This window comes from Euleptes europaea, chromosome 18 (assembly GCF_029931775.1).
Source record: "Euleptes europaea isolate rEulEur1 chromosome 18, rEulEur1.hap1, whole genome shotgun sequence".
NCBI lineage: Eukaryota > Metazoa > Chordata > Lepidosauria > Squamata > Sphaerodactylidae > Euleptes > Euleptes europaea.
In genome coordinates, this window is record NC_079329.1 from 22,292,140 (window position 1) to 22,319,269 (window position 27,130).

At 45.7% G+C, this 27,130-nt stretch overlaps 1 protein-coding gene across 3 annotated transcripts; it reads right to left on the bottom strand.

The window, feature by feature from the left end:
• Nucleotides 1-4,210: 4,210 nt before the first annotated feature.
• On the bottom strand, nt 4,211-25,958 carry DDX42 (DEAD-box helicase 42). 3 transcript variants are annotated; one of them, XM_056863346.1, is made up of 19 exons: nt 25,932-25,958; nt 25,100-25,197; nt 24,425-24,654; nt 23,389-23,539; nt 22,649-22,710; nt 22,148-22,184; nt 18,742-18,891; nt 18,371-18,475; nt 16,399-16,518; nt 15,215-15,391; nt 13,637-13,765; nt 13,098-13,197; nt 11,172-11,219; nt 9,714-9,811; nt 9,262-9,535; nt 8,524-8,750; nt 6,790-6,900; nt 6,606-6,704; nt 4,211-4,879 (listed from the first exon to the last, which is right to left on the bottom strand). In XM_056863346.1, exons 2-19 carry the CDS (start codon nt 25,100-25,102, stop codon nt 4,211-4,213), a joined length of 2,790 nt encoding a protein of 929 aa, XP_056719324.1. In that variant the 5' UTR covers nt 25,103-25,197; nt 25,932-25,958. The 3 variants fall into 3 exon arrangements, with proteins under 3 accessions (XP_056719324.1, XP_056719323.1, XP_056719325.1); XM_056863345.1 differs by lacking the exon at nt 25,932-25,958 and having other exon boundaries at nt 25,100-25,231; XM_056863347.1 differs by lacking the exons at nt 22,148-22,184; nt 24,425-24,654; nt 25,100-25,197; nt 25,932-25,958 and having other exon boundaries at nt 23,389-23,461.
• Between the last annotated feature and the right edge of the window lie 1,172 nt (nt 25,959-27,130).

A 27,130-nucleotide genomic window follows, 5' to 3' on the forward strand; every position in this document is an offset into this window, starting at 1 on the left:
TAGGGGAGCAATTTGAATCTGTAGACCTAGAATTAAGGGAACTCTATTTTTAAAGGCTCTTTTGACTCAGTTGTATTATTGCAACGGGGAATAAAGCTTTCTAGAAGATGTTTCCTTCTTGCAATGAACGGCAGCTTGTTGATTAATTATAACTTTAACTCCAGTTTCCTTCAATAGCTCAGAAAGGGTTTTTTGAGATTGACAAGATTCGTGTTTAATGTAATCATCTGCTTTTTTAATTGAGCAAAACTTCTTTAGTGAGGCGATTGTCCTAATTATTTTTTTATTGTAGAATGGAAATGATACTGTGCCTTGTTTAGAAACACTGAAAAGCACAGGGGGAAAATATGAACTTTTCTTGCAGAAGAAAGCAAGCATGCTGTGAACGGTAAGGGATACCTAATAGGCTGAACGTCACACCTAAATAGAAACACCGACAGTCTGAACTTCTGGTAACAACTGAAAGCTGTCCTTCATGATGATTATCTGTTGACAAAGAATGGCACCATTCTAGAACTTGGTGTCTCTATGGACATTTGTGTTGAACGTTAAATTGAACTAGGTTTCCACTCAGACTAGCTCTGCCAATATGGATCATGACAGGTATGATTATAGGGTTTTCTTTTCTCTCCTATTTTACGGACACTTCTCTACATTCTTCCCAGCTATATGGACACTGATCTTCTTCACAAGTTGCAAACTACACCTCCCTTTTTCTCTGAAGTTATCTGTGCTTAGAATCTCACATGAAAACCAGATGCAGCGGCACAGCTCTTGTTCGGCTGATAGCAAGAGCAATTTTACAATCTTCTAGAGGTGTTCTGAACCCAAAATGAACAATAGCAGTGGAACTGTCAGAGAAAGTGGTAAGAAATAGACCAGTCGTTCACTCTTCCTATACTCGGAACAGCAGACAAAGAGGCGACATTTTTAAAACTACAAGAGGAGTAGACTTCAGTTCAATACTGGGCAATTTCTGCCCACTAGAATAGCTATCCAAGGCAATTACGGAATCCCTTTAAGGCTGAAAATTACATGTTACGGACTAACTTGCATTTCCAATCACCCAGCTGCAGCAGAAGAGCATGAAGTGAGAAGTGTGCTTAAAATTTTCCACTGGTCTGTTTTCTCCTTGCAATTTCCCCCTCCGCTGAGATTTCAGACCCACTTTTATGTTGCAAATGAGGGGTCCAGACTCCCAGCTGGAAGCAGAATGGCTAAGAAATAAGTACAGTAAAGAAATAAAAGCACCACGAGGGTACCAGGTATACAGAAGATCCAGGGAAGATGTTTCATGCATATACATCTCCTTTCTAGTGGATACAGTTGCAACTGAGGAAGCTATGCGAAACTACTGAATACCGGGGGTGTGGTCTTCAGCTTGTCTTCAGCCTGTGGCCTTCATCTACAATTCTATTTCCAATTTTCAGTCATGCACATTGGACTTGAATTCTGAATGGCATCTGAAGTATTATCCTTAGTAGTATTTTTATAGAGTTGTGCATTGATATTTTGGGACTGCATTACAAAATTGTTATTTAGGATCTTCTATATACTTGGTGGCCTCAAGGAGCTGTTATTTCTTTGCTGTAAGTTTCGCAGCATCGGTTGTGTATTTTGTATTGTAAGAAATAAGTACAGCAGAACACAGAATTTTCCTGCCTTCTTTCTTCTCCTTTGCAAATCATCCCCTCCTGGCAGCAGGAGCTAGAAATTTGGAAACACAAACTGGTCGACATGTAGTCTGGGCTCTATTTTAAGGGGAAAGGTGGCTGTTTTCTCCAAAGGATGGCATGTCTTGGGGAACAGGGTCTGAATTAGAGAACACTAACAAATGCTAAAATACGTATCCTGCATGAACATGGATCGGAGCATGACAGATGAAGCTTTTAGACATAATGGGTTAAATCCAGCCAGCTCTTTCACTCAGTCTCACTAAATTCTCTTCCTCTGTACACCCCACCCACAAGGTTTTTCATCCAGGCAGGTCCCGCAATACCCTGCATAAGCCTTTTTATGTGGTCAGAGGAGATTCCCCTCCTCTCATTTTCACCAGCAGAAAAATAACACAAAGACTGGAGCAAGTGAGGTGAGGAACTTGTCGAAAGGAAAGGCAAAGAGGCTCAGAGTCTCTAGCCAACCCGAGCTGGCAAAACACTCCTTAGAATTACTGCAGCCTGACCTTGTGGGAGTCAGCAAAAACTACTCATAAGAGGTATAAAAGACCAAAAAAACCAGGCACAGGCCAGATAATTGTCCTAGTAATAAAAACATTTACTAGAAGAGCAAGCGGAAAGTAAAGGAAACAGCATGTCACAAGACACGGCTTCAGATAATTTTGTATAAATGAGAGGCTAAAACAGAACTATTTTCAGCAAACGATTATCCTACCACACTTGGCAAAAAAACAAGAAAAAAAGAAAGGAATTAGAGAGCCCAAGAACACAGTTGTTGTTTTTAAAGGCGAGATATTTTTATACTTGCTGCTTCTTTCCAGATGTGCGTGAAAGCCTTTTCGGAAAGCGCACCGAATTCTGTTTCAAACAGGTCCCATTTTCAGCATCTCTATGTACACGCTTCTTCTGTAATCAGTCCCAAACTTACAAAGTTTGAAAAACTGCCAGGATCTGCCCGCCAAATCATAACAACTTGATATGGTGTATGAAAGGTCTCTCTGCCCAATGATGTTTTAACTGGGGCTTAGGTGGGGCGACGGGACCATTAATAAAAATCTGGAATATTTACAACCAATCTACACAAGACTTTACCCTAATGGAAGCCTGTTGTGTTAAAAATCAATATATTTCCTGGAGAGCCTTGTGGTAGTAGCCACCCCCCCCTGACTTGCTTGGCCTGCCTTTCCCCATCCGTTTCCTGGTTATCAGAGCTTCTGTTCCCCACATGTCTGTTCAGACCAGCACAAGTGTTGAAACCAGACCACCCCGGGAGGCAGAAGCTCCCGGATTCTGCTAAGCCTTTGCTGAGGTTTTTGCCCCACCGGATGCCAGATTCTCTGCCGCCACAAAGAAATAATTTAGATGACAGATGACGACATATTGTGTAAAAATTTAGACTAGATATGGGGTAAAATGTTGCCATTCTGCCCCAAAAGCATCTCTATGAAATACAGCAGGCAGGCAGGCAACCGGGAGGCTCCTATGCCAAAAGGGACCCACAAGTTAAAAGCCACTCAGCCTGCTACTGGAATATGGCATATGACCAACTCCAAGATAGCTACACCCAAACTCCTCATCTTAGCTGGCTTAGGTATGGAGGGAGAAATGACAGAACCCAATAGGGTGCCCTGCTTAAATGTTTCCTGCCTCTCTCTCCTACACTTCTTGGAATAAAATCTCAAGCAGTGCTAGCTGGCTATTAATACTGAGCAGCATGGGACAGAATGGGTGATTTAACACTCTGTCACGCTTCCCCGTCTTAAGTGTGGGCTACTGACACCTGCGGGATTCAAGCCGCAGCCCCTGCTCACAAATCCTAATAAAGAACGGGGCTCAGTAAGGTGGGGCTGATACATCAAGAGAGAAAAGTAAAACGGTTATCTGAATGCGTGACTTAAGCCACCAGCAAGACATTGTGTTTCTGACACAGGGCCTTAAAGTCCTGCGTCGATGGGCCTGCTTGATTAGGAAATGCCCACCCCAGGGATCATTGTTCCATCTACGTTTGCTGCGCACGGTAGCTGCTGGCACCCCATCCCTGATCACTATGCACGGGCAAAATTAATATGAACATGGCAAGCAGATCCGGGCGCAGCCAGCTAGTGTGACCAGCTGAAAAAGGTTTGGGGGGTGATGGTGATGGGCCGTGGAGACACAGAGGCTGGGTTAGTTGAAGTCCGTACTGATTTGGGAGGGGAATCTACCCGGTTTGAGCCTCTTTCTGGACACAAAGCAAAAACAAACAAAAAACAAAACAAAACCACCCCAACCAAAACTTATCATTCTTGCTGAGTCCTTCAGGTGGACGGACGTTGAAAGGTGGAGCATGGAGAAGTCCCATGAAAGGGAACCCTTTCCTTTTGACCAAAGCACAACACCTACGTGCCATTAAAGTGAAGCTGTCTACAGATGCACCAGCCAAGGCTTGGTTGGGGAACGTTCTTGTCCACTGTTATCCTCCTCGGTGACCATTTGTTGGTAGACCGAGCCTCCTTCGAGAGGCACCTTTGCCACTTGGTGGGAGAACTGGGGTTTTAGCTGTCCCACCGACTCTTCTTGCGCTTTGGGGGTTCCGGGACAGCAAAACCGTCTGTCTTGCTGTTGTCCCTGCTGTTGCCGTCTTTCCTGTTCTCGCTGTTCCGGTTCTCGCTATTTCTGTTCTCGCCGCTGTTCCGGCTGTCCCCGTTATTCCGGCTGTCCCCGTGGCGGCTGCTGCTTCCGCCGCCGGAATGTCGGCTTTCGCTGTGACGGTGGCTGTCCCCGTGGCGGTTCTCTCCGTGGCGATAGCCCTCTCCATGGCGCTGGCTGTCGCCGTGGCGACCGCTGCCGTCTCCGTGGCGCTGGCCGTCCCCATGGCGACCGCTGCCCCGGTTGTCACTGTACCGTTCCCGGCCTCCACTGCTCCCTTCCCGGCCACCGCCGCTCCCTTCCCGGAGGCTGTTGCTGGCATTCACATTGTTGAAGGCTTGAACTGCGGGGGCTTGGAAGGGAGGGATGCTGTTTAGGGTTCCAGAGCTCACGAAGCCTGGCAGCCCCTTTGCTGCGCTCATCGGGTTGTCGGATTTTGCCAAGTTCTGCTGTGCTGAATTTGTCGGCACAGAGTTCAAGCTGCCGGCGCTGGTCCAGCCACTGGCCCCTGCGGCAGAGCTGCCGGACTTCTGGTTGCTAAAGCTGGCGGCAACAAAGTGACTCTTATATTGGGACTGTAGGAAAGAAAAAGGGGAAAAAAACACAACTTCACCACACAAAAAAACATACTGTATGTGCAGCTTTTTCTGTTTTCACTGCTTCAGGGGCACTAGATGTTATCAAAGATTGGAGGCTGGGTGCTGGATAAGGTGCACTTCACGGAGTTCTAGAAGGTGAGTTGTTTTTTATATGCCGACTTTCTCTCCCTTTTTAAGGAGAATCAAACTGGCTTGCAATCGCTTTTCCTCCCTCTCCCCACAACAGACACCTTGTGAGGTAGGTGCTGCTGAGAGAGTTCGGAGGGAACTGTGACTAGCCCAAGGTCACCCAGCTGGCTTCATGTGCAGGAGTGGGGGAACAAACCCAGTACACCAGATTAGAGTCTGCTGCTCATGTAGAGGAGTGGGGAATCAAACCCGGTTCTCCAGATTAGAGTCCGCCACTCTTAACCACTACACCACACTGGCTACTCTACTCCAACTGCCATATTTTCTGCTGGGTCAAACGTCTCCCAAATCAAACTGGTCGAGTCACAACACTGGCTATTCCTTTACTGCCCTCTCCTATACATGGCTTGGCTTTCTTGCTTGAGTCTCTTGGAGGACTTGACTGAACCAAACTTTGCCCCCAAGGCTCCTCTGGTATTAAAGCACATGTTCCTTTCTGTGCTTTGCTTGAAGCACATTTGTTAGTATGGAAGAGGGTTGACCTGTGATGATGTGTCAATGAACAGTTTTGATCTAGATGCTGGATGGAAGCTGACAGCCCCATCTCCTGGTCAACAAAAAAAGTGCTTGCTGAATAGCTTGTGCCGGCCCTCAGGGAAGGGACGGAAGGTGGCACGGCACAGCCCGATCTCGTCAGATCTTGGAAGCTAAGCAGGGTCGGTAGTTGGATGGGAGACCACCAAGGAAGAGCCTGCAGAGAAAGGCAACAGCAAACCACCTCTGCTTCTCACTTGCCTTGAAAGCCTCTTTCTGGGGGTCGCCATAATTTGGCTGCGACTTGATGGCAGTTTACACACATACACACACCCTCAGGGAAATTCAGTCTGGAGGTTGAAAAAGCAGAAAAAGCTCTTGCTGGGCCCTCCCTCTACACAATAACTTACTTTCATGAATTCATGACGGGATACCAAAATAGAAGTGATGCAACTCTACCCCCTGACCTTTCAAAAGGTAGTAATGATGGCAAAGATTCATCACTTCTTCTGATGGTCCTCTCCAGCTATAGACCGACAGCAATGTGGAGGGCCTGCAGAGAAGCCTGTCTCAAGGGAAGGAGGATAAAGGAAGGCTGGACAAAGATCCTCCACCTGCTCCTTTCAGCCTTCTGACTCTCTGGGAGAGGTGGACTCTGCTTTGGAGAACCGGGTTTGATTCCCCACTCTTCCACATGAGCGGTGGATGCTAATCTGGTGAGCTGGATTTGGTTTCTCACTCCTCCACATGAAGCCAGCTGGGTGACCTTGGGCTAGTCACAGCTCTCTTAGAGCTCTCTCAGCCCCACCTACCTCACAGGATGTCTATTGTAGGGAGGGGAAGGGGATTGTAAGCTGGTTTGATTCTTCCTTAAGTGGTAGAGAAAGTCGGCATATAAAAACCAACTCTTCTTCTTCTCCTGATATTATCTGGATAGGCAGGTCTGGTTTATAGACAAGGCAGCTGCCCTTGTGGAGAAGGGGCACCAACAGAGGTGGCAGAGGGAGAGATTGTTACCGGGGCAGGTGGTCATACCTACCTGAAATGCCGCCTTCATGGCAGACAGCCTGTCTCCCATGGCTCCAGTTGAAGGTTTGTATGCCTCGTAATTGCTCATCACGCTGTTACTCCCACGATCCTGCAATACAAAGATGCCGGTGTTTAGCCATACCTGTCTATGGCCAAAGTCGCTGGATCAAGGAGAGTTACTCTGTTGTACTTACAGAACCGTCAGAACCCAGGCCGGGGCGTTCGCGGTACCCCAGGCCTCCGCCACCGATGTTGAGCTTCTTGCCCTTCCCTCCTTTGAAACGGGATTTTCGGAACCAGGCGTTCTTTCAAAAGAAAGAGGACAGCAATGTGAGCAAAAGAGATAAGTCTGTGAGGCACGAGCAGCACAGGATAGTGACCTGGTTCAGGCCACTCTAGGCTGGAGAATTCAGACTGGCAATGTAGAAGCAAAGCCCGCCCCCACCCAAAAAAGTATACAGTATACTTGGGGAGGGGGCATGGCTCAGTGGTAGAGCCTCTGCTTGGCATGCAGAAGGTCCCAGGTTCAATCCCTGGCATCTCCAGTCAAAGGGACTAGGCAAGTAGGGGATGTGAAAGACCCCTGCCTGAGACCCCGGAGAGCTGCTGCCGGTCTGAGTAGACAATACTGACTTTATGGACCAAGGGTCTGATTCAGTAGAAGGCAGCTTCATGTGTTCGTGTGTGTGTGTTCAGTATGAGGGACTGGAATATTCACCAAAATTCTACACTGTTCCCCCAAAAAGCAACAGACAAAAATCTAAGAGGTTATTTTAAACATTTAATAGGGGAGGGAAAGCCTCACACACATTTGAAAGGGGGAAAACAAACTTTGGACTTGAAGTGCCCTTTGAGAATATGCCTCACTGTTAGAACCTAAAATTGTGAGAATCAGACTAGAAACGCTGCCTCAAACTGGTACTTCCACTGGAGAAAAGCCAGGCTGAGAGACTACAACAAAAGGAGTACATGGTAGAGGTGAATCCACAAGAGAACGCAGACCTCTCCGATTCAAACACAATATCCCTTTGAATACCCTCAAAATGCTGTGGGGGCTGGATCCAGACAGCATTTTTACTTAATCTTACCCATCTTTGCTACAGCCCCCATTCCACATGGCTTTTGTCCATGTAGCTCCTATGATCCTTGTGTGTGTAAAGTGCCTTCAAGTTGCAGCCAACTAATGGCGACCCCTTTTTGGGGTTTTCATGGCAAGAGACGAACAGTCTCTTCCTCTGCACAGCAACCCTGGTATTCCTTGGTGGTCTCCCATCCAAATACTAACCAGGGCTGACCCTGCTTAGCTTCTGAGATCTGATGAGATCAGGCTAGCCTGGGCCATCCAGGTCAGGGCAATATTCAGCACGTGTGGGTGTGGGTGTGGGTGTAAATTGCCGTCAAGTCGCAGCCAACTTATGGCAACCCCTTTTGGGGTTTTCATGGCAAGAGACGAACAGAGATGGTTTGCCAGTGCCTTCCTCTGCACAGCAACCCTGGACTTCCTTGGTGGTCTCCTAGCCAAACACTAACCAGGGCTGACCCTGCTTAGCTTCTGAGATCTGACGAGATCAGGCTAGCCTGGGCCATCCAGGTTAGGGATCCTATGATCCTTAGCACAGCCTTTTTGAATGGTTACGGTGGACTCCCTTATCCTTTTTTTTTTTTTTTTTTTTACTAGTGGAAGACCTGGTTGGGTCCAACCTACTGACTGGCTAAGACTGAAAGAATAACCAGACCCCAGGTCTCCTTCAGTAGATTGCTCCCTGGCTCAAGCGTAGGAAAATATCCTGTGAAAACACCAACCAACACACAACTTTGAAAAATGTGTATCTACCCACCAATTTCAGGGAGCTCACTTTCAGATCCACAATGCACGTTTCAGGCATGAAAAAGACGAAGGCGCTTCTGAGCGCACACACATACATTACCTGCATGGCTAAGTCCAAGAGTTCTTTCGAAACATGCTGGTTGGCTCCTTCCAAATTCCGAACGAGGTCTCCAGCAAAGTTGCTGTCCTTGGGTGTTAGCATGGTGTAGGCCACGCCCTTCTCGCCGGCTCTTCCCGTGCGACCAATGCGGTGGGTGTGGGTGTCGATGTCACGGGCTACGTCGTAGTTGATCACCGTCTTAATGGAGGGAATATCCAAACCACGAGCTGGGGCACAGAACAGGGGAAGCCACGTCTGGGGTCAAGACCACCTCAAGTCTCCACCCAGCTTGCACTGCCGCTTCTCTCCCTAGGCTGAGCCAAGGCTGCTCAAGTCTCTTTTCAGTCACCTCCCATTTAGGAAAACTTCAGTTAGCAGCTGGCAGCAACCACTTCATCCCCAAAAAACTTTAGCTAGTAGTCTGCACTTCGATTAGAAATTAAAGAAATCACAGAAACATAGAGATGGACGGGATCTCCAGGGTCATCTTTTTTGCCATCTTCTGGGTATGGAGTAGGGGTCACTGGGGGTATGGGGAGGAGGTAGTTGTGAATTTCCTGCATTGTGCAGGGGGTTGGACTAGATGACGCTGGTGGTCCCTTCCAACTCTATGATTCTAAGACAGGCTGGCAGGCAGGTGAAAGCTAGAAGGTGGGGGAAAGGCAGGGAGGTCCAGAACAGGATTCAACAACAAACAGCTCCTGGGCCTTTAGACAAATCAGTTCTTGGCACCCTCACCTGCCACATCGGTAGCAACCAGAACTGGGAAGGTGCTCTTCTTGAAATCGGAGATGACCTTGTTCCTTTCGCTCTGGTCCATGTCGCCGTGCAGTAGCCCCAAACTGTGCCCCTCTTGCCTGAGGTTATTGGCTAGCTCCTCGGCGTTTGCCTTCTTGGTGACAAACAGGAGGACACTCCCTGAAGAGGTGAATTCTACAAGGCGGCTGGTCAGCCAATTCCACTTGTTGGGGCCAGAGAGGATCTCCACAATCTGAGTGATATCTTCGTTTGCCTGTTTAGATTGGGGGGGGGGGAGAGGAACGGGAAAAGATAAAAGCAAGTCGGAAGTTTGCAATAAATTGCAACTGCCTCTGAACAAAAGAGAATTGGCAGGAACGTGCACCCAGGGATTCCCTCCATATCCAGCTCTTTCAGAACAGGTTTTCCGGAAGGGGAACTTGAAATATTACCTCTCCGATGTCTCCTTGCACCACCCGAATAGGATCAATCAGGATGTCCCTGGCCAGTTTCTCAATCTTCTTCCGAAAAGTCGCACTGAACAACAGAGCTGTTGAGCCAGGAAAGCCGCACTTAGTTTGCAGGAAGGGGGTCATGTGGGAAGCCACAGTGTGATCCCAACGCAAAGCCCCCAGAAGCTAGACATGTGACATTCTGCAAGTGGCTAGGGATAGGTCTGCACTTAACTAGGTGGGCCATTGCCAGGGAAAAATGCTTCCAGCTGGCATATGGTACAACATTGAAGGTATCAACGTGAATTCTCAAACAGCCTCCGCTGCGGCTCACCAACAAAACAAGCAGTAAAGCCAGTAGTGTCTGATCACACTATGAGATTAGGTTTGCTCAAGTGGAGACAAAAAGATATACCTATATCCTACATTCCTTCCAATCCAAGCAGGGCAGGAAGCTGTGGGGGGAGGCTAGCCGACCTACTAACCTGTTGGCTGTAGGAATCTGATCTGCCAGGAATCACTTGAGCTACTAGACACTGTAGGTGCCACAGGACTCTTGTTTTACTATTCACGTATCAATATGACAGAGCCAGTGTGGTGCAGTGGTTAAGGTGCTTGACTAGGATCTGGGAAACCCAGGTTCGAATCTCCACTCTGCCATGGAAACTTGCTGAGTGACCTTGGGCCAGTCACACACTCTCAGCCTCAACCCTGACAAGTATTTGGATGGGAGACCTCCGAGGAATACCGGGGTATGACACAGAAGGTGGGATATGGCAAACCACCTCTGAATGTCTCTTGGTTTGAAAACGCTATGGGGTTGCCATAAGTCAGTTGTGACTTGACGGCAAAAAAAACCCCAATAATATGAGGACAAAGGGTGGCCAGGAATGGGGAGAAAGCCATCATCACAAGGCAATGCTTGTGATTTATGTCGACTTTCTCTACCTCTTAAGGAAGAATCAAACTGGCTTTCAATCTCCTTCCCTTCCTCTCCCCTTAACAGACAGGTGAGGTAGGTGGGGCTGAGAGAGTTCAGAGAAAACTGTGACTAGCCCAAGGTCACCCAGCTGGCTTCATGTGGAAGAGTGGGAAACCAACCCGGTTCTCCAGATAACAGCCCACCGCGCCTAACCACTACACCACTCTGGAAGGGGAGATGAAGAGGCAACAGCTAGTGGGAATACAAACTGCCTATACATGAACTAACCTGGCAAGGCCCGGGAAACGGTTAGAACTGGAGGAGGGTTAGAGAAAGCAGCACAAATGTGTTTAATATCCAACTTAATTTCTAGGTACAGAAAAGAGATTCTGGGTTTGGGGAAGGGCTCAAATTAACCCAAACGGGGAAGCAAGCATCACTTCCCAAGAAGAGACATCTTGACAGAGGCAGGTGTCTCTTCTGTCTCATAAAAGGCGTGTTTCATATTATTCCACATTAAAGACGCCCACACTCACTCTGCCTTTCAGGACGCACGTGGCTGGCAACTGAGCGGACTTGGTATTCTAAATAAAGAGAATAAGAGAGTTCCAGTTAAGGCCCTGTTTGTTCTGCCTGAAAAGCAGCCCCACTGAGATTTCTAAGCAACCAACCAGATAAATCAAGCACGGCATATAGCTGAAACAACACTGGGTATATTCTGGGATAATACACTTTCACCTCATAAAATGCAGAACCATCTCAAAATTCAACTTCAGGGATTCTTGAATGCAATGCTGAGATATTTGAATTGAGGCTCAGGGTACATAAGGAGACAGATATAAGCCATTCAAATGGCTTTTGTATGCATTATGAAATGAGTGTTAATTATGAAGCTAGAAAGCTTTACCGGCAGAGAAATATTTGCTCTCTTTCACCGTGTGTGTGTATGTGTGTTATGTGCCATCAAGTCGCTTCCGACTCATGGCGATCCTATGAATGAAAGTCCTCCAAAATGTCCTATTTTTGACAGCCTTGCTCAGATCTTGCAAATTGAAGGCTGTGGCATCCTTTATTGAGTCAATCCATCTCTTGTTGGGTCTTCCTCTTTTCCTGCTGCCCTCAACTTTTCCTACCATGACTGTCTTTTCCAGTGACTCTTGTCGTCTCATGACATGACCAAAATATGATAGCCTCAGTTTAGTCATTTTAGCTTCTAGGGTCAGTTCAGGCTTAATTTGATCTATAACCCACTGATTTGATTTTTTGGCAGTGGCTTGTGGCTCCTTCACTAGTGGCTTGAAATTAAGGGCAAGCTACACCTATAGGCTATGCAGATACTCTAGCTTTACCTTTGCTGTGTCAAATTTGGTAAACAAAGCTAGCTACCAGGGAGAACCACTGGGCCTTTGCTGAACACTGGGAACTGCGGATAACAGAAGGGGGCAGGACTCAACTAAGATGTATCCAGAAATTTTGGATTTCACATAAATTGGATTTTAGAAGAGGCTTGGGTTTCAACATGCGACTATTACAAGGGATATTTTAATTTATACTCCAAGAAAAAAAGCCTTTCCTTCTGGTGAGTGACATAACATTCTCTTCCTTGAAAGGCACTTAATAGAGTTTTGGTAACATAGAAATATGATGAAATTGAAAGAGATCAATTAACAACCCCCACGATTGATCCACTAAAAAAAAATCAGGAGTCATTCTGGAGTTGTGTGAGCATGCACATATGTGCGCCTCCCTTGGCCAATTTCTAACACAGCCAAGAGATAGACAGGGCAAGAGGCAGTGAGACAAGATGGCACCAGTTCTCTAGGTCTGTCCTGCCAGCCATGGGCAGACAAGATGTATCCACAGAGCCAGGGGCTCCATGCCAACTCTAAGGCTGCTGCTGCAACTACTGTGCCCCACATTCATCTGAAGGGTGTTCAGCAAATTAGAGAGCTAGACACTCAAACAATCCTCCCATGGGCCACAAAATGCTTCCTTGAGCAGGAATGGCATTTTGGAAGGGAGCTGGGCTTCAGCTTTGACAGATTTATGAAATTCCAGAGGATGGGAGTGGCCAACCTTTCATGTTCCCACCCAGGAACATCTGGAGACCAAGAGCACCACCCGCAGCTAACCACAGAGACCGCCACAGGGTGTGCATATCTGTATTGCATTATTGACTTCCCAAAACTTTCACTACTCTTCACCGGGTCGAATCCCTTTCTTTCCCTTCCTACTTGTGACATTCCATCTCCGAGGACCGTCATTTTACCCCACCACTGCCATCTAAAATAGCCTGCACAAGGCGGCAATAAATCTTCTAAGGAAGACATCCTGCCTTTACGTTCCTTGACCGACTGGTTTGCCAAACCGCACTGCAGCCTTGGAGGAGGATGTGAAGCGGGGAACATGGGCCCAGCCCTGTGGCACATCCATCCTGTGCCTGCTTTTGTTGTGTTACCTACCAAAACCCATGTCAAACATTCTGTCGGCCTCATCAAACACAAGGTAAGTGACCCTCTGGAGGTTGGTAGCTTTCTTCTTCACGTGGTCAATCAGCCGGCCCTGAAACAGAAGCAAGCTTGTTAGTATCAAATGTATTGAACTGCATCACAGACATTGCTAGATCAGAGCTTAAAAAGGAAAAAGAGTGATCTATTATTCAGTTTTCCCTATGCTTGTTACTAGGGCTCATTTCTGAGCATGACCAGTAGGATCCTTGCCTGGCAGCTTTATGAAGAGGGGGAAAGTAGAATTCCGGGCAGCCAGGACAGCACGGAAACAAAAAACTGGAAGGCAGTACTTGAGGGACGATGTCTGGTTGCTTCAACGTCTGACAAACCCCTCAGGAGAGACTGACTTCCAAAGATCTTAGACCCCATCCCTCTCCCTTTTGAGACTTTACTCCAGTTAACTTCATTCGAGAAAGCTTAGTTCCATTTACAGACAAAAGCTGAACCTTCCAAACCCTGTGTGGTAGCAAGCCGCCCGGAGAAGCACTCACCGGGGTGCAGACGACAATTTCTGCTCCTTCTTGCAGAGCCTTTGCTTGCTCCCACATGCTTCCTCCACCATATACTGCCACGGAGCGCAGATTGTAGGCTTTCCCGAAACGTTTGCATTCAGCATGGATCTAACGGGAGACAGGTTCACAGAACATCGATAAGAAGAAAGCAAGAGAAGGAACTGCAAAATGTGTCCATCTTCCCCAGCAATTTAGCTATGAGGACATGCAGTGTCCTTGAAATCCACCCCAGAAACAGTGGCACTTTTCTCCAGCATAGGGAGCCTTCCACTGCAGCAAGAAGAAACTCTTCCAATGGCAGAAGGCTAGCCCATGGCAGAAGAACCAACATTAGAGGGATCCAACCCACTATCTGCAAGCTTTCTAGTTTTAAGCAGCCCTTCCACTGACTTGAGTTCTGCTCTGCTACTTCCATGCCTACCCATCCGCCCCTTTCAGCACCCACTGCTCAATAAACACTATTCCTATCTAGACCACAGCAGGTCCCTCTCCTTGCCACCCGTCTGTTCTGAAACTTTCCCCATCTATCATTTTCACAAAAGTAGCGGAACTGATAAGGGTTCCTTATTTCCAGCATTATGTAGAGAACATCGAATGAAGATGAAATAGGACTGCAACTGGGGATGGAAAGGCAGATCAGGGAAGAAACAAACACTCTGACAGAGGCAACCGATCTTACACCTGCTCCTCCCTGCCACAGCTGCAGTCTGCCTTTACAAATTGAGCTCAACACATGGGGGGGGGAGAGTTAACAGAAGGGGCAGCTGCAGAAGCATCACTCCATATTTGTGCCTTCTTCCAATGCACATGGGTCTCAACACTGGTCTCTGGAGATATGAAAGGGGACAAGTACTCCAAGTCCACCTGTGTTGCTAAATTCCATCCCCCTCCTGACCCAGTGCAGGAGGACTATCTGACCAATGGGGGGAGGGCATCAGTGCGGCCAGAGCTAGAAGATGATCACTCATGTGGAGAGGCTTTCTCAGTGTGCAAATTCTCTTTCAGGGGCTCTTCTCCTTTTAGGTGGTTGAACTATGACCTACGGCATTTCCAGATATGTAAAGTTAGAAAAAGTGGGGGCTGCAGCAAAACAAAATAAGGCAAAAAAAAAAAAAATCACTGGTGTGAGGGAATTATATTTTAATAAATTCTGTAACCCCCTATGCATTTTTCACAAGCTTCTTCTGGGGGCTCTTTCTCCACTTCAGAGTCCCAGGCAAGCAATCAAGCAAGTGTAAAAAAGCAGAGAAAGATCTCCCCTGATGAAGATTGTGCAAAATGCATAGTGGTTACATAATTTATTAAAATGTAATTCCCTTGCATCAATTATTATTATTATTTTGCCTTCATATATGTATAGTATCATTTATTGAATAGGTTTTATGTGGAATAGTAGCTGGAAGTTCTAAGTTAGTTTTCATATAATGTTACCATCTCAGGCTGCAAATCTAAATGACAAAGGCAATCCAAAGCAGAAACCCTGGGGATGTCTATGCTGTTCCAGCTCGGTGTTTACTAATTCCCTAGCCTTTCAACAAGCCCTAGATCTGTACCTACCTGCTGGCACAGCTCTCTCGTTGGACACACAATCACCGCGATGGGACCATCCCCCGGTTCCAGCTCCTTCTGATCCATGATATGAATCAACATGGGCCAAATGAAGGCCGCTGTTTTCCCGCTGCCAGTCTTCGCTATGCCAATCATGTCTCTGCCACTCAGTGCTACTGGAACACCCTAAAGGAGGAAGTAGAAAAATAAACTACCTGCACATATTTTAAACCCACCAGCTTTCCAAAATGCAACAGGTGACACTGAGCTTGGTGGATGATTTTTGAAAAGATTAAATCTCCCTAGGGAAGAGCTGTATTTAAATATAAAATATTTGTCCACACCCCTTTGTAATAGTCTCAGAAGAAGTTACACTATTTGTGATATTCCCGCTATCAAATATCAAGGTGACTGGATTTACACATGGCTAGATCAAAGGTCTCTACCACTCTGAGGGCAAAATGGCAAGGCTTTTGCTAGCTAGTGGAGCTTGTGGTTTGCAGGTGGTTACCACCTTGAAACATCTGCCATGAGAGTAACGGGTAAGCTGTGAGCCTCCATGAGGTACAGGCCTCAAGCCAGGGATGGAAGTAAATGCGGTTGACGGTAACTGCAAATGTGGCTCTCTATGAGCCACAGAGTGACTACCGCTGCCCTTGATCATCGGCAGGAATTCCTTTGCAATGTGGCGTTGCAGGAGAGTTTTACGGATACCGTGGACCACCAAAGGGACAAATCAGAGGGTTCTAAACCAAACCAGGCCTGAACTCTTCCTACAAGCTAAAATGACTAAACTGAGGCTATCATACGTTGGTCACATGTCAAGAAGACAAAAGTCAGTGGAAAAGACAATAATGGTAGGAAAAGTTGAAGGCAGCAGGAAAAGAACAGGACCCACCATGAGATGGCCTGACTCAATAAAGGAGGCTGCGGCCCTCAGTTTGCAAAACCTGAGCAAGGCTGTTAATGATAGGATGTTTTGGAGGTCATTCATTCCTAGGGTCGCCATGAGTCAGAAACAACTTGACAGCACTTAACACACACACACACACACACACACAACCAGTTAGCCAAGGAACGAACTGATAGCACTGCTATGTTGGGAGGTATGCCACATACTTCTCAAAAGGAACGAGAGACAGCAGTTTACATTCTGGGATTTCTGTTTTACTGCCCTATAGAGCAGGACTTACTTGGCACTGGATAGGGGTTGGCTGTGTATACTCCGATTTCCTGATCTGATGCATGAGTTGCTCATCAAAACCAAAATGAGCAAAACTGCTTCCTGGCCTCGGTGGAGCAGCTCCAGAGACCTACGAAGAATCAAATAAATTTGCGCAAAGCTTGAACACTTTTTTGGGGGAGAGATGATTATTTACCATATCTACAAGATGCTGTAGAACCTGTGAGGGGGAAAAGAGGGAGTCAAAGATCATCCACCTCCCACCCGATACTGTCTCATACACTGAATCCACACAACTGGCTTTCTTCCTCCCCACTACAGATTCACTATCCCCATACTGAATATGGTGCAATTCTACTCAGGGTCCCGGAGTGGCAGGTCCAACTGTAAAGCACATTTAGGGGAACATCCATATAATCAAAAACCTTATTGTTGGGACAGCAGAGAGATCAACCAAGTAGAGTTGGAGCCTGCAGGTCCAGAAGAAGCCACGACCACTCATCAACAAATACAATCAGTATCACAGAAAAAAAAAAGTCTGGGGGGATTATCACATGCAAGACACAGACCCAGTGAAATAAAAAGTGGATGGTAAACTGGGAAGTATCTATTTTAGAAGCTGGAGAAACCATAAGAGGCTAGTGAAGAAAATGGCTTCCTAGTCTTAAGAAGAACAAGAGTTAGTTTTTATATGCCAATTTTCTCTACCATTTAAGGAGAATCAAACCGGCTTCCAATCTCCTTCCCTTCCCCTCCCCACAACAGACACCCTGTGAGGTAGGTAGGGCTGAGAGAGTTTGGACAGAACTGTGACTAGCCCAAGTTCACCCAGCTGGCTTCATGTCCTAGGAGTGGGAAAACCAACCTGGTTCACCAGATAAGAGTCCGCCGCTCATGTGGAGGAGCGGGGAATCAAACCCGGTTCTCCTGATTAGAGTGCACCACTCTTCACCACTACATCACACTGGAAAGCAGCTCATGATGGAGGCAACAGAGAATCTGGAAGCAGTGGTAGAACCAAAGAATCATCAGTTCCTGTCCAATTTCCCTCTGCACATTAACTACAAGGCACTTCATAAGACAGGAGGAGCACCCTGCCAGCTCAAAGGTGCTGAACATCAATCTGAAATAGTTTGAGGGCAGCCAATTGCCAACACCCAAACCAAATTTACATTTATTCAGTATATTAACCCCATGTTTTCTGCCCGAACAGACCCCCTCTCTCCATCACACCATGCTCTTCTCCGTTCCTTCCCTTTGGAAACGGAAACCAAAAAGCTTCTCTTCCACAAAACAAAAAGCCAACTCCAGTTTTCTTCTGCCTCAATGCAGGAGGCGCTTCAGAAGAGCCCAGGAAGCACAGTCTTTGTGCCGGCAAGGAACACCCAGTGGCAGGACAATTCTTAGCATCTCCCGAGTGTCATGAAGCCTCCCAGCAAGCTGTGACTGGCCCTGCCCCTAACTGCAGCCACTGTGGAATTGGCGTTGCCCCCAGGGCAGCTGTTTTGTAGTGGTGCCCATCACCCTTTTGCACCCTGGCCACAACCACATTGAAGACTCTTTTCTTACTATCCTCTTCTTTGCAGCTATTTTCCATAGTTGCACCACCCTTCTGAAGTGGTCTGCTAGAAGCTGTATGCTAAGTACTGTCCTTAATGGCCTTTAGAAATGCCTGTAAAACGTCACTGTTTTAAAGGGTGTGCATTCTATTGACTGGCTAGACTATTTTTGTATAAAGGAAGCATCTGGGCCTGTATGATGGGATGGGTTTTAATGTTGTCCGGTTACAGATTATTGGTTTTTGTTACTTAAACAATGTTGTAACTCACCCTATGCTCAAGGCATCTAACAAGGATTTTTTTCCAAACAAGTACACTGAACAGTAATCGTGCTACTTCTGCATCTCGTGTGACATGCACACAATTACCACTACAATGTCTGAACAAGGCACCTCCCAGAGCAGAGCTCTGTATACACCTTACCCGCAGGTTTAGCTTATGGCGTAGCTCCACCACTTGTTGTGGAGTGAGGCTGGTGATTTCTTCATGTTCGTCGTAGAAGTTCTTCTCAAATGGTGGGTATTCAATCTGCCGGTCAAACAGAGTTAGTCAGATGCGTCACCGTGAAGGTTAAAAATTGTTCGCTGCCTCTACCCAAGTGGCATGGAATGATTGTGAACATTCCTGTTCAGGCAATAGCTGCTGGCAGGTGTGCAGCTTCTGTGAGGAAACTGAATGACCAGTTTGGTTGTGAAAAGCTGTGAGCAGTCATGACATAAAATCCTGTATATATTTGTTTGGAAGTGCCGCTTTCCATCCTTAGAACCTCAGTGCAATAGATAAAACTCCCTCACCTCTGAATGATCAATTGGAGGAAGAGGGTCGATGATTTTTTTGGATGGAGCAATTGGATTTCCATCACTGTCATACTCCAGGTTATCCTCCTCTTCTTCTGGGACCACACCAGCATTGGGGTTTTCTGCCATGTAACGGAAGTAAGCCTCCTGCAGCAAAACACAGCAGTATAACTGCATACAAGAAGTTTTTGCTTAAGGGCTAGACACATTTAGATTGCTTTTTATTTTAACACTTACCTACAAAGGACAAATAGGTTATCTATGTCTTTCAACTTTAATCGTGCTCTTTCAGTAATACCGGTGTAATGATTTAGACCTGTATTAAAGACTTGTATGCTGGTTGCTATATCTTGGCTCAAATAGCAAACTGGGAATTTCAGTGCATCCAAAATGTTCAGGCAGTATCTCAAAAAAATGTTCACCAGTGCTGAGATAAGATTACCTTGCAGTCCTTAATTTCTATGATAAGAAGTGTTGAGGCTGAAGCCTGCCAGAACATTACTACCAATGCCCTGGGAACCCTTTCTACTAACCCCTAATATCAGTGAAATGATCACGAGAGAGAGAAAGATCCTCTGAGAATACCCAAATGTATTCCCTTTTTCTTTATGTTAAGCATTGTCCTGCCTTCATGCAAGTCTGTAAGCAGCTTTTTGCTCAGGTACCAGGCAACTAAGAACTGCTTCTAGGTAATACAGATTTTCTGAAACTGGAAGAGCTGGCGTTTCTTTCAGACAGTCAACAGGCCACAAACTAACACAGATATGTGTGAGCATGCAGAGCAGTAACTTCTGTGATTCCATTTGCTGCACCATCTTTTAATGCCTAAAAGCTAATATTTGTTCCCAAATAGTCATAATTCCTGTATCCTTAGACTAAAAGCCCATTATAAAAAGGGGTTCCCGCCTCCTCTTCTAAACCTAAAAGGGGAATTTGATTAAGGAACAAGATGAAATCTGTATGCAAGCAACATCCAAGAACCAATGGTAAGAAGTGCTAAAGCTCAACATTCCAGTCGCATCTCTCACTTCTAATAGGATTTGGCCTGGGGGAGAATTCAAAATCTTGTCTATTCCTACACCAGCTTATATTGAGCCAACGGAATGTATCATTCTAGTTTCTTTGCCTCAAGTCCAGGAAAGAATCATTCAGGAATAAAATCCTTTGACATGGAAGGACATAAGCTTTCCACAAACAATTCCACAAAGCAGAGCTGATGGAAAACTATGGGACTTGGAACAAGCTTGGAGTTTTCCTCTGAAATCCTGAAAGCTTCTGTTCCACTAGGTAGAGAGCTGGAAATACCTACATCAGGTAACAGAAACATTCAAACACAGCTCTTCATTGTGTGCTCCTTAAAAGGGTTTTGGAAAGCATGCCAGTGTATTACCATCAAAAGGAATATCCCATATGCTTAAACTTGAAGGGGAGAAATAATTAGCACTTTCCCTTCTTCACAGTGGGTAGCTGTGTTAGTCTGTCTGCAGTAGTAGAAAAGAGCAAGAGTCCAGTAGCACCTTAAAGACTAACAAAAATATTTTCTGGCAGGGTATGAGCTTTCGTGAGCCACAGCTCACTTCTTCAGATAAAGACAGATGGATTCACATTCTAGCTGTAAGTAGAGGAGAGTGAATTCAGACAAGCGTTAGTATGTAAATGTTAACAGTATGTACATGTGAATAGCAGGCGTGATGGGATTAGGTGTGGTATGCAGAAGAGTCTGTGATGTCCAGGGGAGAGATGGGTGTGGAGAAATCAGCATTGGTAATGAGCCATGAATGCATTTACAATGGGCTGAATAAAGACCTTGCATTCATGGCTCATTACCAATGCTGATTTTTCCACATCCATCTCTCCCCTGGACATCACAGACTCTTCTGCATACCACACCTAATCCCATCACGCCTGCTATTCACATTTACATACTGTTAACATTTACATACTAATGCTTGTCTGAATTCACTCTCTACTTAAAGACAGATGGATTCAAATTCTAGCTGTATCTGAAGAAGTGAGCTGTGGCTCACGAAAGCTCATACCCTGCCAGAAAATATTTTTGTTAGCCTTTAAGGTGCTACTGGACTCTTGCTCTTTTCTACTTTCCCTTCTTGTTAGAATTTCATTTTAGACTTTCAGTGTGGAGATTTCACTAAGAGATTCTTAGAAATAAGGCATCTTCACTGAGTTTTTCCCCCCAGTATGTAAGCTGACTTAAATGCTAGATAACTGAAGCAATTTTTAAAAGCTGATATTCTTCTTTGTGCAACATAAGAATAGTGCAACTGCCTGACAATCCAGCAAGGTTTTTAAACAGTGAGCAAGAGATGCAGGTAACACGTTTTCCACGATGCACTCCATTTCCTTTAGTGGTGGGAGGGAAAAGAAGTAGTGGGCAAAGAGAAAAACAAAGGAGGGCAGGAAGACACAATCAACTCCACCCACCAATGAATTCAGGACTTCAATCTGCAGAGAATTTTGGTGCGCTGCACGTGAGCTTCTTCTTCAGTCCTTATTCCTCAGCTAGGCCACATGGACATTCAGCAGATTAAAAAGCACATGCCATCCTCCAAGCTAGGATTAACGTCTCTCAAGAGAGCTGTGCGGTGTGTTCGAGTTCCTTACTGTCAAGGATCCCCAAATGGTAGCTTTACATTCAGACTCCAAAAATGTCCCAATTTAACCATATCTCTTGAGGTGAGCAGAAGCTTCTGACAGCTGAGGCATACTTTGTCCGAATTAAAACCGGACATGTACTTCATATGTATGCCCTGAAGAGTTTATTTTTAGAATTGGTATGAGCAATAATGATCTACCCTCAGAGGCCTTAAGCCTGTGATTGTTCTCGGCAGGCCAGCTGACTGGAGGCTAGAACAGGGGCTCCTGCAAAGATATGACAGGCAACCTCCACCAAAGTGTGTGGGTCATTCTGCTGTGTCTTTGACTCAGAAGTGACTGAATGCTCCAATCATACTTGATACGAAGGATGGGCAAAACCATTCCCCTCCCGACCAGTAGGCCTGATCAGAAAGAGCAAAGGCCAGAGCAGTAGCTCACGTAGAATGGGAACTACAGGGCTAGAGTTTCCGGAATTTGAATTACAATTTTTTAAATGTAAACATAAATAAAGCTCTTGGTTGCTGGTGTTAAATAACAGGACTTGGAAAATAATTAACAGTCCCTTTGATATGGAGATCAAGCGCAAGCTCAAAGGTTTTTCAGCTATAATTTGTATGACCCAATGCACTTAGACGGGACAGACACACGCATACAAAATCCCCCTAGCAAACAATACGACCCTTTCAAGTGATTCCAATTTATTTCAAAGAATATTAAGAAATTTGTGATGGCAGGCATTTGGCGATTTTTTTTCATAATAGATAGAAAGATTGCGTAGGAAACTCACTTGGTCATCTTCCTCTTCAATATCATCGCGTATACCCCTGGAAAAATAAGCAGAGAAACAAAACTTCCCTGCAAATGTTCCACATACCCAGCTCCATACATTCAACCTGACCGGCATCAATACAACTTCACATCAACAACATTCAGCGGCAACAAAGACGGGTCTACATGAATTCCAACCCACCAGGACATGCCAAATTATGGAGGGCCATCTTGAACAAATTTGTTTTGCATCTACCATGCATGATGGATGAGCTGTTTGCAGAATGTTAAGCAAATAAGGGCCCTCTGGCTACAATGCACAGTCATTCATATACCACCCTCCCACAAATCAACCCTCGGGATTCAGATCACTGCCTTTAAGGATGTTCGAAAATGGTGGTTAAGATGCTGGAACGGCAAAAACTTCAAATGTGATCCCTGAGGAAATATAGCATAATTCCATGCACTTCTCCATCTCTCAGATTTCGACGTGGCTGTGATCCATGAAAAAAAAACTTACTTTGTATTTTTCCTTTCTTTGTCTTTATCTTCCAGCCTCTTCATGTCTCTAGCAGCCTGATCCTAAGGGGGCACAAAAGAAACACATCACAGGATCCAAAAAGTCTTCTTACACTGGAACTCACAGATCTACACGCAAAAGAATGCAGCAGCATAAAGTGTTCAGAGCCCAGTTGCCAGGAGATGACTTCTGCAGTCAAAAAGACTACTGGCGTTTAGCTTATTCCTGCTGTATCACTTTAAGCATTCTGCAGTGCATAAGCATTCATCTAAATACAAAAACTCAGTTCAGTGGTAGTTCTGGATTGAGCCCTCTCCCTATTTCTTGAAAATGGTGGTTAAGATGTTGCCCCATGCCCCCTCCCGCCCAAATTTAATTATGTGCACAGGGCCTTTTCTGTGGTGGTGTCTCAATTGTTCTACTCCCTAGTGAGGGAATACAAGTACAATAAATACTTTTGTAGACCAACCAGCCTTCAGGTTGTGTTTTTGACATATTTGCCCTGGACTTTAATTTTGTTTAATGGTACTATCTAGATTTTATAGCTTTATTGGACTGCTGTAACCTGGATGTCCTAGGACTAAAGGTAGATTTAAAAAAAAATGTTATAAATAGGGTAAAATATTTTAAGGCTACTTCCTTCAGGGGGTACTGACTTTAAAGCTGTACTCCCTGGAGCCATTTCTGGTGAATCATGATGCCACCCAGGCTCTGCAACTCATAAAGAAATGGCAGCTCACCTCGACTTCAGCCATGAATGCCTCCAAGGGGTCATCCTCACTGTCCGAGTCAGGTGGTTTGGAATGGAATTGCTGCCGAGTGGGAGAGTTCTCAGCGGGAATGTACGGCAAGTCAACATTATTGGAATCTTCCTCTTCTTCCTCAAAATACCTGCAAATTGAGACATACAAACAGCCAAGTCAGCACACACCAAACTTATTGGAGGGAAAACTGCGCTGTGAAGCTGTAATAACCAATTCCAGATTGTCTTTTGATACATTCATTAATCATAGGCCCAGTCACAATATTTTTTTTAAAAAAGAAACGGTGTAGGGGACTCTGGAACCGTGAACAGTCCCTCTCACACCCACTCTCTGTGTCTCACACATACACACACTTTAAATTCATGCTGGGGAAATAATAATAATAAGAAGAGTTGGTCTTTATATGCCGACTTTCTCTACCACTTAAGGGAAACTCAAACCGGCTTACAATCACCTTCCCTTCCCCTCCCCACAACACCCTGTGAGGTAGGTAGGACTGAGAGGGTGTGACTAGCCCAAGGTCACCCAGCTGGCTTTGTGTGGAGGAGTGGGGAAACAAATCCAGTTCACCAGATTAGCCTCCACCGCTCATGTGGAGGAGTGGGGAATCAAACCCGGTTCTCCAGATTAGAAGAATCATACAAGAATTAGTGGGGAATCAAAGCCAGTCCACTGCTCCAAACCACCGCTCTTAACCACTACACCATGCTGGCTCTCTGGTATATCTAAGAGTCCCAACTGGACAGTTCAGGAATGGACAGTCAGTAAAGTGTGGCAACCAGAAGGACTTTTGTGTTGATGTCAACAGCTCACTTCCTTCCACAGTCAGGAGAACTGGAACAAGGAAATCCTCTACTGGAGCTGAGAAGTGACAAGCCTTCTTAGGCCCCCTCAGCCAAACAAGCTGAAAACTGCACGGAAAACTGAACTAGAAACAAAGAACACAAGCTTGACTTGCAAAAGCAAGCAAGCACATCTAATAAGCCATGACCGAAAAAAGTGGACAACTTACGCATTCTCCTCGTCAAAGTTTGCCCGTTTGGATCCAATTTTGTAAAAAGAAGGTAGCTGAGGTGGTGCCGTCTTCCCAAATCCAGCCGCAGAACCAGGGGCCCCAAAAGCACTATGGGACTGTTGAGGGAGTTTTGGCTCTTCCTTCTTTCCAGACGATATCTGGAAGCCGCCAAAACCAAATCCTCTTTTGGTACCGGGGCCACCTTTATTCCAGTTCATGGCGTCAGACTGACAAAGAAGAAAAGGTGTACCAGATGTAAAACGTCTTTCTCATTTCAGAGCTAGTTGAAAGTGTCCAAGTAAACAAAACTTTACAGATAACCACCATGGAACTAAGATAAGTGACTCTGATCTAGAAAAATTAATGGACCACCATCTTAAAAAAAACCCATCTCATTAGTAATTTCAATTAAGGTGAGTGAAAAGAACAACAGTATACAAATATGTTCTAAAAAGTGGACAAAATGATAATTTGCATGGTATTATTCTGAAAGGTCAGTTAACTGTATAATAAGGAGAACCTGAACTTGATAACAATTTGCAATTCATACTACTGCTATTAAGGGCTTGCTATCATAGTCCTTTACTCCAGTTCATAGTTAACCTTTGCCTCTACTCTCACATCTAGGACTTTCAGAGCTCTGCGAAGCGCGTACTCTACTTTCTAGCGTACCATATTTTCAGTGGATGGTTTGATAGTGTTGATTGTGGAAATAATTCGTGTGTTGAGATTGTAATTACAAAGTTCTCCCAAGATGAACGGAGAATAGTCTGAAGGAGAGAAGAAAGTATCCTGTGTCTTGCAGGGTATGAAAACAAGGAACAGCAGCTCTACCGGAAGGCAGAAGGGATGAAGACACGCAGCAAGACACCTTGATGTGTAAATAAACGTGAGATGATTACACAGTAATTTTACCTCCCACACACTGCCAGTTACTTACAAATGCTACTATTATTCATTTGTCTTCAAACCATAAGCATGTCACCATTATTTGGGATCAATAAGTAATTTTGCATATTGCATACCACCCTCTTGCCAAAGAGATCAGACTAGAACACAAAATGGCTTTTTGAAGGATACCCATGGAGCATCTTAGCTGAACAGAGATGTCAGTCTGGATCTCCCTCACCCAAGTCCACTGGCTAGATAACCTGCTTTTTATTATAGTTGTAGTTTCCACTGGTCTCTAGCTTGGATTGTTTGTTTCAGCCACTCGAAGTTGTAGCACAATGCATCTGTTACACCAGCATTTTGTTGTTCGGACTCCATAGACTGATCTCAAGGAGGTGGCTGGGCAGAAGTGTACATAGATCAAATGGCTTCTTGGTGCCTTCCAGCTCTAGAATCCTATGAATATCAATCTCTGCTTGTCAAACAATCTCCATTTTACAAATACAGCCAGCGCAATTCAACAAACAAAAAACCCCACACTTGCTTCTGAGACACCTGTGTTCCATTCCCAACTTTACCAAAGAATTCTATGCACAAGCTAATTTGTTCTCACCATCATCCTCAGCTGTTCACCAGTACTCAAGTCATCCAGCTTGATGAATTAAAGTCACAACAGAAAGACTAGTGCACCAGAGCAAAGGAGATGGAGGTGCAGGTCCCAGGATGGAAGCCATCACCCCTTCTTCTATTCAAGTGGACTTTAGACTACACCATCTACAAACAGGTGTCTTACAGCACCTTCCAAGACAAACAGATTTTCTAGCTTATGCAGAACCATTCCAATCAAAACTCACCTAACACTGTGAACTTCAACTAGAGTAACTGCTTAGGACTGCACCCCCACTCCATAGCAAGGCAACTGTGTTGCAGCTAAATTAAACAGAAATCCAGTGGCCCCTTAAAGACTTTTTTAAAAGTCCAGCAAGCTCTTTTCTACAGTCAGTGTCCAATTGGGTTGGATGCTTGAAGCCCACCTACACTGGGCATACCTGTGTGTGTGTGTGCAAATTGCTGTCAAGTCACAGCCAACTTATGGTGACCCTGCAGGGCAAGAGACAAACAGAGGTGGTTTGCCGTTGCCTGCCTCTGCGTTGCACCCTTAGACTTCCTTGGCGATCTCCCTCCCATCCAAATACTAACCAAGGATCACCTTTCTTAGCTTCTGAGATCTGACGAGATCAGGGTACCCTGGGCTATCCAGGCCAGGGCTCCACTGGGTAGACACATTTATAAAATAACCTACACCGGCCACAAGGACAGGTGAGGAAGATAGGGTGAAGATAGGGTGAAGCAGGCCCTGTGTGTGTGTAAAGTGCCGTCAAGTCACAGCCAACTTATGGCGACCCCTTTTTTGGGGGGGGGGGTTCATGGCAAGAGACTAAGAGGTGGTTTGCCAGTGCCTTCCTCTGCACAGCAACCCTGGTATTCCTTGATGGTCTCCCATCCAAATACTAACCAGGGCCGACCCTGCTTAGCTTCTGAGGTCTGACGAGATCAGGCTAGCCTGGGCCATCCAGGTCAGGGTATGAAGCAGGCCCTACTCCCCACAAAAGAAGAGTTGGTTTTTATATGCCGATTTTCTCTACCTTATTAAAGAGAACCAAGCCGGCTTACGATCTCCTTCCCTTCCTCTCCCCACAACAGACACCTGGTGAGGCTGAGAGAGCAACGACCAGGTCAGGGTCTCACCCTGCTGGCTTCCTGTGAGCGGGGAAACAAATCCAGTTCACCAGGTTAGCCTCCGCTGCTCAT

Coding starts and splice junctions, on each gene's coding strand:
- DDX42 (XM_056863346.1), bottom strand. Junction 22,711..23,388: donor CATTCATGGCTGAAGTCGAG/GTGAGCTGCCAT, acceptor GTGCCCCCTTAG/GATCAGGCTGCTAGAGACAT. Junction 8,751..9,261: donor GGTTGCTACCGATGTGGCAG/GTGAGGGTGCCA, acceptor TCTGTGCCCCAG/CTCGTGGTTTGGATATTCCC.